Genomic DNA, 11,723 nt, shown 5'->3' with positions numbered 1-11,723 from the left:
CGACGGCCGCGCCAAGGGACGAGGGGCGAGCCCGGCTTTCCCTCTGCCGACGCGGCGCGTTAGAGCGGGAGCCGGAGAGAGGCGGGAAAGTCTCCCCTCGCCCGCCCTCGCCCCCGCGGTCCCCTCGGCGCGGCGGCGGCGGCCCCGGCGGCAGGCGCTGCCCCTTTAAGACCTGCTCGCCGCCAGTTCCACCGAGAGGGAGTGACCTCTGGGCTTTGACAGCTCCCCTAATAACTAGCAGAGCCCCGGCTCCGCCCCCGGCGCCGGATTGGTCGGCGGGCCGGTATGCCGCGCTCTGATTGGCTGGCCGCTTCCCCTGAGCGAACCTTTAGAACTCCGAGACACAATATTCTGTTACATTGTAGCAAAATGGCGACTGTCATTCACAACCCCCTGAAAGCGTAAGTAGGAATCAAAAATGTACATATTCCGCGTGGTTTAAATATGAAAAAAGGCGCCTTTCCGGCGCCGGCTGCCAGCCTGAGCCGGGTGCCGGCAGCCTCCCGGCGGGTCCCTCCTCCCGCCCTCCTTTCTGCCCCAGCGAGTCGCTCGTTTTTTTGTGCAACACATCCCCGCGGCTCGCGCCGAAATTAACGAGGAAAAAATTGTTCGGCTCGCGCGCCGGTTAATTGGCGCCCGGGCGCGGAAAGGGGGGCGGCGGGGCGGGGAAGCGGCGGCAGCGGGTAGCCCGGCTGCTCCCGGAGCGCAGCGCGGAGACGGCAGCGGCGGCGTCCCGCGGGGCCCCCGCGGGGCTGCGCGCACCGGACAGCGACCTGCCGCCGCGGCGCGGACGGGCTCGCGCCGCCGCCGCCCCCGGGGTCCGTCGGGGGAAGGACTGGCCGTGGGCATCGGGGAGGGTTACGTGGGGGGTCTGTGCGCCGTGCCTCCGCAGCTCGGAGTTGCCTCCGCAGATCTTTGCGGAGTTGGGATGACTTGAGGAGTGGGAGCTTCTCCGATGAGTGTCGGGGGAGGGGGTGGCAGGGTCGGAAAGCGGGGCAGCGGGGGCACTGCCGGCGCACCTCGGTGCTTGTGCGGGAGCGAGGGAGCGAAAGGGAGAGGGAGGGAAGCAGACTTGCGTGAAATGAATGACTCGGGACTGCCGGTCGTTGATTTGGGGCAGGAAGTCCGGAGATCTGTTTTGCATATGACAAGCTTTCGCTTTTCAAAGTGGCAAAGAGAGTTGATTGTGTTTCCATCCTGAGAGTGGGCACCGGCAGCCAAGGGCTGCTCGGACGGGATCTGACCCGCTGCTGGCGGGGGACACACGGAGAGGGAGCGAGCGAGCGAGTGCGCGGGAGGGGGCAGGTGCTTCTGCCGCGGAGATATTCCGGGATTCCCGATCTGGAAATAAGGCCGGTTTAAGAGGGGGACGGCGGGAGCGCGTTTTCGTCTTCTGGATCGCGTCCTTTATTTTCCTTGTGGTCTGCAGCGCACGCCGTTAATCCCTGAAGGCATTAGGGAGAGTGGGATTTGGCACCGTATGTGGGGAGAGGAGCTGTCTTAACCTTTTTAAAACGACTTCTCTGCTAACGGGGGCAGCGCTCTTGCTAATAAAGCAGGGAAGCGGAGTACCTGGTGGTGACGCTTCGTTTGCACTTTCTGGCTGCGCTGAGTGGGTGTTTTTATACGTTTGAGTTTTCAGAGATGATATTAGGGCTGCGAGGGTTGTTGGTGGTTTTTTGGTGTTTTTTTTTTTTTCTTTTTCCTTTTTCTTTTTTTTCCCGACTCAAGTCTCTCCGGCTGGAGTTGGAAAAACACTTGAAGGTTTTTCCAGGGATTCCTGCTGCTGTCTCTCTGCGATCCGGAGGAAAAGGAAAGCCTCGAGCTGGGAAGGGGTGCTGACATGTTTATCAGCTCTCCTGCTCCGTCCTGGCAGAAAACGTTTGCTTTCATTTACTCGTCCTCTCGGAAGCACCTTATATACAAATCCGCGGGGAGAGGGGAGCGCAGTTGTCAGGGGGTTAATCAAAGCAGTCCGAGTATCCTCACGGGGCGGGGGGGGTGGTGTGGGGCTGAACACGCTCTGAAAACCGCGGGGAAGAGCCGGTGTGCCCCCCGTTTGATGGCAGGTTTAATACTTGCTCGGGCGAGAGGAACTTCTCCCTGTGCCCCTCCCGGCCGCCGGGCGCTGCTCGGGCGCAGGCAGCGCACCCCGGGGACCGGGAAGCGCACCCAGGGGGCCGCAACGCACGGCTCCTCACCTGGCCTGGGAAAAGCCACCTACGTTTGTGCCACTCGCGAGCATCGGCGGTAGCGAGGAAGCCCGGGCTGGGTGGCCTCCGGGGGACGGCGGGTGAGAGGCGGGAGCTGCCAGGGAGCGACGAGTGGGGCGCCGCCGTGGGAGCCCCGCCGGAGGACGGGACCTCGCCTCCTCGCCTCGCACTTCGTGACACCGTGGGGCTCCCAAGAGTGGCGGCGGATCTCCGGAGAGGGCGGATCCTGCCGAAGGCTGCTTGTGCCGAAATGAATCGGGGGCCCGATCCCGCTGCTGCTAAAGTCGGGGAAGGCAGGATTAGGCTCTTTATAATTAGCTCCCTTCTCCTCCCCTCGCCCCTGGGGGGTGTGAGAGGAGGAAACAATAGACATCAAGTGCTGGATTCGCTTTTCTCTATGTGCCTTTTAAAGTACTAATGCTATGTGGAGGAAATAGAATTGGTACTGGCTGTCTGACACCATCTGCATTTTTTATTAACAACTTGTTTAATAAAACATTTTATAATTTTCACTTATTCTTTAAAGTTGCTGATCGGGAAACAATACACATGTAAATAAATTATGCATGGGATAAATTAGGACAAAAGCAGTAGGACACATAATAGGGGAAGGGATGCAGCGCACAGTGTTTTATCCTCATGTGTCCTTCCTGACAATGAAAGGGAGCTGAATGACATTTGCATTTCCTCTGTCTGCGTTTTGATTGTATCTCAAAACCCACAAACGCCCCCTACAGAAACTGGCCACACAAAGGTTTTGCTCTGAGATGGGGGACAATGTAGAGACCGAGAAATCCTAGCTCAGGTATCAAGCAGCTCTCTGTGTGTGCTTGTGCATTTAAGTGTCTCCAATATTCAGTTTATCTCCTGCACTTGGACACATATGTGGCCTTATTCATGCTAAACTAGTCTCTCGGGATAATGTGTTCCAGCGTACCTGAGCATCTGTGGGAATACATTACATAGAATAGCTCAGTGTGTGGAGTCCCTGATTAATGATTGGTGCCTCCTTACACTCAGCTTGCCTTTCGCTCTGTCTAGCGCACTCTTCTCACTTTCTGGTCCTCTTTTGGTGCTTTCATCCCGTTGCTCTTCTCCCCTTCACTTCCTCTGGTGATCCAATCAACCTGACGTGACTGCCTATTATTTCTGCCATTTAATACCTTGTTGTTTACCAACATGGTGCTACAGGCAAAAATATCTGAGATCTAGGTTTAACAGATCTGCAAGGGAAAGGCAGCAGGTGTCTGGATAAACATGTTCTTCTTCATCTGTAGAAAAGGCAGTATTCAGATAGCTTTGATGGGACAGGGGTGGATTTGAAATGCTGGATTTGTTGGGTTGTTTTTTTACTAGCCTGTACCTATCTCCATACCTTTTCTTTCCATCTTCTCCTTTAGTTATCTCTAATATGGAGACACTTGAGCGGTGCAGTAGAAGAAACAAATGCAGTTTAAAAGTATTCTGAATTACTTCAAATGTCAGTCAGAAATCTCAACGGACTTTGTAAACATTAATTAATAAAACCTCTCAACACCCCTGTGAAGAAAGGATTATTGCCTTTGTTTTATGGATGGCTAAACTAGGGCAAAGTGTTTCAGAAACTTTCTAATTCGAAAATCAAGTCTAGAATGCAGCTGTTCAACTTCCAGTCTTAGCATCTAGTCCCGTTTCTTCCATCTATGCCTTATTAGTGATGTGCATATGCTACCATAATGCATTTAATGTAATTAAGACCTTGTAATTTACAAAGTCTTATCTAGAAGCAGAGTTGGTTTCCCCTACCTCTTCTCTGTCTTTACTCCCACAGCTGACTTTTATTTCAGGTTGTCAATTAAACATACTCACTGGAACATATGTTAGGCTATTGCCTTTTCTGCATGTGAGATTCTCTCATGCCATATAGCTCTCTGCCTGGATGCTCACTAGAGGAGCTGTTGCCTTCCAGTAGTTTGGCCTTGGAGTAGCAGTGCTGGTACTCTCTCTTTCTTTTGCTCAAGACAGCCTCTGGGACAAAAGAGGCTAACTTAGGCTCAATTGCTAGGGTAGGTCGCTTGCATGCTGACTGTATTGTCAAATAACTTTGACGTGCCTGGGGATGTTTATTCCCTGACAGGTGTTCGGGGACCAGAGCATCGCAGACTCATGTGCACAGTGCTAGAGCTGACCTTATAAACCCTACCAGGCCTGTTCTGTCTCTGCATTCCTGTTGCAAACACACAGCAGCGGTTGGTTTTCCAATTGGTGTACCTTCTCAGATAAAATTGCCTTGACAGCCAGCTCCGACCCCTGGGCTGCCAAATGACCATCTTGTGATGATGAATTCTGTGTCATGAGACACCTGTGAAGAAATGGTCTGTGCTCACATCCCTGTTTCAGGTCGGCAACAGACCAGCGTGGGTCTTGTACGGCAAGAATATTTCATTAGTGATAACTCTGGCTTGAATTCAAGCTGGAGACTCTTAACTGGAAGGTCCCGTATCCCTTTATGCATCCCTGAAACAGCCCTACATCCTGATTAAGTGCTGATGAAGACTGATTTTTTTTTTTTTTGGCTGTTGTTGCATAAGCATCTGGTTGCTGATTTTTAATATTAAAGTGAAAATATAATGTGTAGTGCCACTTCCAGCAGGTGGAAGCAATAAAATGGATGGACAGTTAGGTTGCCAGTTCAGTGTTTACAGGTGATGTGGAGGTGATTTTAATGTGGCTTTGCAGAAGGGAATTTTCTTCTGCTTGACAGAACAGGGTTGTTGTGCACATTAAATCACATACCAAAATTTCTACAGCATTTCCAGTGTGGCTGTGATGTAAATTAAAAACATAAATGAGCCCTAGTGTGACACATTTCAAACCAAAACTGTTGTCCACATGAAAACTGTATTTTCTGTATCTCAGCACCAGCTTTCAGAGAAAATGAGGGATAAATCTTATTGTATTTACACAAGGAAACATAAGCATAAAACCAAAGTCATTGGGAGGCAGAGAAGCCAAGTTAAGAAGACCTGAGGATACACTGGTTTGAATATGAGAGAGTCTGATAAATGGTATGTTGCTACTTACAGTGTTATGTCTGGTTCCATGAGTTGCTTGTGCATGATTAGTTGTTGCAGTGCTTTTGTAATTTTGTTTTTTTGGTGTTCCAGCCTTTCACAGTCTGTCCAGTCGTGTGGATGGATGGAGGTTATATCACAAAGTTGTCACTAAAAAAGTTTTAAAAACATATTATTTGTGGTGTGTGAAAGCAATATTGAACTATCCGAGTTGTGCTACAGAGGCCCCAAAGTACGATTTTTTTCAGGGGGTAATAATTTCAAGGTAAGAACATGTCCAATCGGCTGGGTGCATAATGCCTGTTAGATAGGGTTCACAGTGTCTGAGTGGGAATAGTTTACCCAGACCATGCAGAAGTCTGGTACACAAAGCAAAATGGGTCTCTGTCTTCAGTCTGAGTCATGGTGAAGGTAATGTGGCTCATCCTTTGTGTAGCCTAATGAAAATTGATTTGTTCCTCTGCTTTCCTAAAACTGGAAGTGTGGTATTTGGAGGTTGCACTCAAGAGCAGACTTTGTCCATCTTGTGTATCTGTATACTGCAATTTATGACAGTTGGCTCTACCTCTGCTGTCCCGAAATAAAGCATTCCAATGCCTTCATTGGCTGCGAATAAACCATCTTTTAGGGTTATCATTTGCAGAGCCTGGTGTTTTCTTACTCTAGTTTGTCTTTCATGTCAGAGCTGAATTTCTTTGCTTAGTAGATCAATTTTACAATCTTGGTATTTATTCTGGGCTCATCACTGTGTTGTCTGTATGTGATGTTGCCTTGAGCAAGAACCATCCCTGTATTGTTTATCCCTGAGGACTTGTATGAGTGGAATGAATCTGTTTCGGGAGTTGACGTTTTTCTCCCTTGGACAGACCGACCTCTGATGTGAGGATCCCCTGGCTGGGGTGACATACTCCCACGTGCGAAGAAGCAGCACCAAGGCAACATTGCTTAAGGCCTGTTCTGAGGGCTTCATTAGGACTGTACTGCTCTTCTGGCTTTGCCTGGCAGTTTTTCCCAGGATGCAGAGACTGAGGTGTGTTAATCGCTTCCTTAGTACAGGTCCCAGTTTTAGCACTGGTTTGTTTCTTTTAAGGAAAGTTATCTCATCAACACAATCTAAAAGAAAGTATAAATCCTTTTTTTTAACAAAATTTTTCAGATGGAATTGCTTCTTTCTTGTCTTTAAAAACTTCTCTACAATTTGTGGAACAAATGCAAATACACTGGACTAGTGCGTGAGAAGCAGAAAGTAGTTTTCCTTCCTTCTTTCTTATTTCAAAAGAAAGAACAGAATTTCCCAGTGTATTTTAACTGTCTAAACTGAGTTACATGTAACAGAAATATACTGAATGCTTGAATACTGAATGTTTTAAATTCTTTTTTATCTTTACAAGCCTAAATTATAAGAAGTATGATACTTTTTTTTTAATAGTTATATATGGTTTATTTCCCAGCAGAGTGTATTTTAACCACAGATTCCCAGCAGATGTCTCAGAGAAGAATAATGCAGTGTCTCAATGGCTGCTGGCAAATATCCTTCTCACACCCCCATCCCCTCCAGTATGGGAATAGCAGGAGTATGTCAGCAAGTGTCTCAATTTTCAGGTTACCTGCCCGAGCCGGATGCGGTCAGAGTTGCGATTCCAGCTGCGTGGAAGTTTTACTGGCACCCCAGCACTGTCTGAGGGGAGGCTTCACAGGGAGTCAGTGGAGCAGTGAGAGCAGGGCAGGGACGGGCACTGATGAGTGTGCACTAGGTGGCTGTGATCAGCAGTGTGTGCTTGCCAAATCCTGAGTCATTAATTTTGCGTTCTGCTGAGCTGTAGCTGGGAGAGAGTCCCCTGCTCAGGTGTTGATGGGGACACTGACTACATCAGTGTTATTCTTCTAGTGAGAAAGGCTGGAAGCGATATTTAATATTGCAGTCCCTTGTGACAGAACTGATCCAACCTAACTGAGGATCATCTCTCCATTCATACACCACCATGAGTTATACCAGTCTGACATCTGATAATGCTGTCCTTGCTTTCTCATAATTTTTATAAATTAATGTAAAATGCCAACTGTAACACGTATATGAAATCTTAGTATGCAAAAGAAAGGAACCCCACGTAACTTATAGTTTCTCTCCCATGTTTCTTCTCAGATTCCCCCTTGTGATGCAAGATACAAGGCCTTGGTTAAGATGTTCTCTACAAACACATGGCTTAATGCTCCCTGCCTTTTAGGTCTCAAAAATCTGAATAGGTTGGACAGTGCAAAGAAAATCAGGTGCAGCACAGTGAAATAAGGCTGTGCCCCGAGTTGGTTAATTCCAGTCTGCTCTACCGCATCAGCTGGCAGGGCTGATTTGATCTGATCAGATGCGGGCATGCTACTTCTGCCAAAAAACAAAGTACAGTGCTTATGTTGCTTTTATGCTTTGAGTTGGCTTTGTGCTAGCCACAGGAAGAAAGATTATGCCTGTTGGAATAAAATTTCCTCTTGAAAATGTTTTGGGTGCTTTTCATGTTTTGGAAGAATAAGTGAACACCAGTTCAGTGCTTTGTGTCACGTGTCTGTGAAATTTTTGGTCTGGTTCTAGGAACTTTGCAGTTTCTAGTGTTCCTGTGGATCCACAGCCTAACGTGATTAGTAAAATAGTTGGGAGAAAAATTGAAATGGCCGGAGTTATAGCCCAGATAGTTCACTATCCAGTGAACAGTGCCATAGGGAAACTTAGAACAGAGACACAAAGTTAGTATTATTTCCTCAAGGGAAAAGTAATGTCCATATTTCCTTGTCCTTCAAGAACAGTTCTGAAGACAGTCATCCATGGATTTGTGACTGTTTGAGTACTGTGGTCTCAATATTGCTTCCTGAGAGACTGTGTTTAGTCAATGATGGGGACAAATACATTTTATGTTTATGATTACGTTAAAACCTATGCAATCTGAATATGGAATCATGAAAACAGTGGTTCAGAGAGCTCTTTTACTGCTAAACTCCTTTGGTCTTGACCATGAATAAAAACTGTATGATGTTTGAGGCTGCTATCCTCCTGAGTGTTCAGATAAATCACTCACCAGTGTCCAATATCGGAAATTATAACATGAACCCACATGTATCTACAAGCTCACTCTGATTGCTTTTGCTTTATTTTTTTTTAAACTGCTAAAGGATGTTTTTAAGAATGTAGGTTTTTGTGTTTTCTATGGATTCTTTATCCTTGAAGGTTTCAGTTCATTAGCATATACCTGTTGATGTAAAATTTGGAAAAAATCAGGAGCACAATTTTAATTCAGAGATTAGTACCTTTTGTAGTTGAGGTAGTGCAGGTTAAGAGATGTGAGATGTGATGGGTGAGGGTTGGTGATGGAAAGACTCCGCAGTGAGATCTTTCTCCGCAGGTGTGAAGAAATCTCAATTGCAGCACGGAGATACTTCTGCTGCTGCTTCATCATATCTGACTGACTCTTTAATTTTTAGGAGGTGCTCCTCCAAAAAGGATGTGCCCCTCTGTTAATTTGATGATATTAGTCCTCAGTGATCAAATGGCATGTGGATCAGAGCGATGTAGATTCTACCCCCAGGTAGAATGGGACCCTGAAGACTTCTCACTTCTCTTTCTTCTCCTGTGCTGATACAAAAGAATGGGAACTGTGTCAGTTTAGCTAGTGTTAGATGGCAAACAAGCATTCCTGAGGTTGAAATCTAACCAGAAAATGTTGATGGGGGAAATGTGTGGAAAACCCTTCTCAATTTCCTGTCACCAGATCTGATTTGGTTTTGTTGATAGTCTCAGCTAAATGTTTTATCTTCTCCTAGCTTTCCTCTCCCCTGCCTCCCAACCTCTTTCCCCCATTGACCTCTACAAGCGCAGTCCTAGCTGTTGATTTATCAGGACAGGCTAGCTCAGCATTGTGTGGAGATTGCTTTTAATTAACTCTCTTCGTTTTTTCCAACCTTCAGGGAGCAGCAACCCTTTAATGATTTTAATATTTTATCTGGATTTATATCCACCTTATGTGGTGTTTGTTGCTTTGCTTCCTCACACGTTCTTCCTGAGCCTTTTCCCAAAATGAAATGTTTGTTTCAGGCCCTTTATACAGGATGAAGAGGAAGATTTTTAGTGGTTTCTGGACTGGGTAGATGGACTCTCTATGATCTACCCTAGTGGTTTGGAGGAGGATAAGGGAGTATGAGGTGATACATTTTGGTGCTGTTTTGGAGCAAGATTCACTTCAGTGTTCTGCCTCCGTGGACAGGGAAAGACAGCTTTGTTTCGTGGTTGCAGCATGGCAGATCAGAGCCTACTGAATTAAATCTGACCCCTGACTTGTTGTATGGCATAGATAAGTCATGAGCTTATTTTCACAGTCAGGTATGACTCTCATGCTAATCAGGCTGAGGAGAGGAGGCACTAATGTAATTATCTGTTGCGAAAATGTGGGTAACTTCCTGTACATGAATACAGGTCTAAAGGAGAGTCCCTCTTTACCTGCAAAAGACTACCTTTGCCTACTGTGAGTATCTCTACCAAGTGAGATTTCTTCAGACTGAGCAGAAAGCTCAGTCTGACCTATACAAAATTTCTCCCACCTGGAATTTTCTCTTTACATGTCCTACAATGAGGATTTCAGGAGGTTCCAGCATGAAAGAATTGGGAAAAATGTTTGTTACTTGTAATGTAAAGTATGTGGCACTTTTGTGCCAGAGCAGGAAAATGCTTTATAATCATGCTTAAAGTAAGCATCACAGTCTCTTTTGTGGGATTATTTTCTCCGTTATTCTGATGGGAGGAATGGCATGCACTGACTGATTTGGTGATGGTCACGCTAGTCACACTGTCAACTGTTGACAGAATTGGAGATTTAGAAGTCACATTGCTTTGCTTTTGGTGTTGAGTGGTAGATAGCATATGAGTCATGTGTTGAAAGTGAATGGGAATCCTTCCTTGGTAGCCCTTCCATGGCTGAGCTGCAACTGGGGGCATGGAGGAAGAGTGGGAAAGTGAGTTAAGACTGTCTGCCTTGTTCTGATGGAAGGAGTTCACCAATAAATATTGCTAACCCATCCTTAATGGCAGTGGTTTATGCCTAGAGCTGATAAAGGCACTGTTGGGGTGCAAAGATTTTACCATGGAAATGAACCAAGTGGTAAGTAGGTTTCCATTTCAAAATATACATGCTGCACACCAGACAGTCTGTTCAGTACAATTCACGCGATGAATTCAAAGTCACTGGTGTGAGAACAGTTTGACTCAATTTATTTTGTAAGGCTGCTCGTAAGTATGTGTAAGTGTATTTAAAGCCTCTGTTAAAATGGCAGAAGAAATGAAGAATTGCCCAGATCTAGTCCTCTCTGACTGAGGAAAGTGACTCTGAGACACCAGCTGAAAGCAACACAGTCATGGGTGCTACTTATCAAAATATTGGCAGCGCATTACTGCATAAGATCATCTGTGTCATCTGGTCTGTGGTTTGTGTTTGTGTCTTTCCTATCTTCCTCAGCAGTCTGCTTTACTTTAAAAAAATAATTGTTTGGTTGTATTTTTTTCCATGTTACTGCTGCGATTCCACAGTAACTAACTCCTGGCATTCTCATCTGACCAGATTGCAAATGTATCTGGTTCAGGTATTCATTCTGCTGAGTAGATCTGAAAGTAAATTCCCTCCTCCCCTATTATTAACTTTCTAGTTTTGTTTCCACAACTAACTTTTCCACAAAGTCCTAGGGTTAGGAGAAGTGCTCTCTCCTGACACGTCTTCCGAATTCCTCACTGCTAAACACACACCATGCAAAGTCGAAACCTGGCTGGCCCTCAAAGGGCAGTCTATTTCCCAGGCTGCTGTTTCCAGCTACCTTCTCCTTCTTGCACCCCTCGGAGGGGAAGAGGAGGAACAGATGAGGGGTGAGCACTCTGCCTTTGGGAAAGTCTCTGACCTGAAGATGGATTGCAATTCCAGCCGAATGGTTCCTTCCCTTGGTAACAGAATTGCACGCCTGGGCTTTGAGCTCTTTGCATTAATTCCATCTCTGCTAAAGTTTCCCAGTCAATTAACCATGTCCATCTCCTGCTCTAGCAGCCACATGTGCCTTTTCTGCTGCAGCAGGGTTTTGGAACAGTAACTCCCTGCAGCCTTTGCTGCAGCAGTTTTCCTCCAGCAGCTTCCCTCAAGCATGGTTATCAATCAGGACCTGTCAGGTTTTTCCCCCCAACACATCTATTTTCAGGACTGTAGGACTTTGACCTTTTGCTTCTGTCTTTATAAGTACTATTTTTTTCCAATAGGGGCCAGCTCAAATGCTGAGTGTTAGGTCTTTACACTGATACAAAAGCTGCATGAAAATTTCAGTGTTGGTGTGAGGAGATTCTTGCTAAACCTGGATATTTCTTTTGGTTTCTGTCCGTTTGCCTCCCTTGGGTTTTAATTTCGTTTGTCAACAAGGCCTCATTAAGCTGGCTAGTAGTTCTTGT

At 46.4% G+C, this 11,723-nt stretch overlaps 1 protein-coding gene across 5 annotated transcripts in view; it reads left to right on the top strand.

Annotated features, from left to right (window-relative positions):
* The first annotated feature begins 348 nt into the window (after nucleotides 1-348).
* Nucleotides 349-11,723, top strand: part of DPF3 (double PHD fingers 3) — a 170,865-nt gene continuing 159,490 nt past the window's right edge. For 4 of the 5 annotated variants that reach the window (XR_010070660.1, XR_010070659.1, XM_063331476.1 and 1 more), the window contains exon 1: nucleotides 373-401. Coding sequence is in view for 1 of the 5 variants with exons in the window: in XM_063331472.1 (XP_063187542.1) it covers nucleotides 370-401 (32 nt within the window). In the remaining 4 variants the exon portion in view is untranslated. Of the gene's footprint in view, nucleotides 402-11,723 lie in introns of all 5 variants that reach the window. The other variant, XM_063331472.1, reaches the window with a different exon arrangement.

This window comes from Chroicocephalus ridibundus, chromosome 4, assembly GCF_963924245.1.
Source record: "Chroicocephalus ridibundus chromosome 4, bChrRid1.1, whole genome shotgun sequence".
Taxonomy (NCBI): domain Eukaryota; kingdom Metazoa; phylum Chordata; class Aves; order Charadriiformes; family Laridae; genus Chroicocephalus; species Chroicocephalus ridibundus.
The sequence above is the reverse complement of the archived record's forward strand: the minus strand, read 5'-3'. Positions and strand labels throughout refer to the sequence as shown.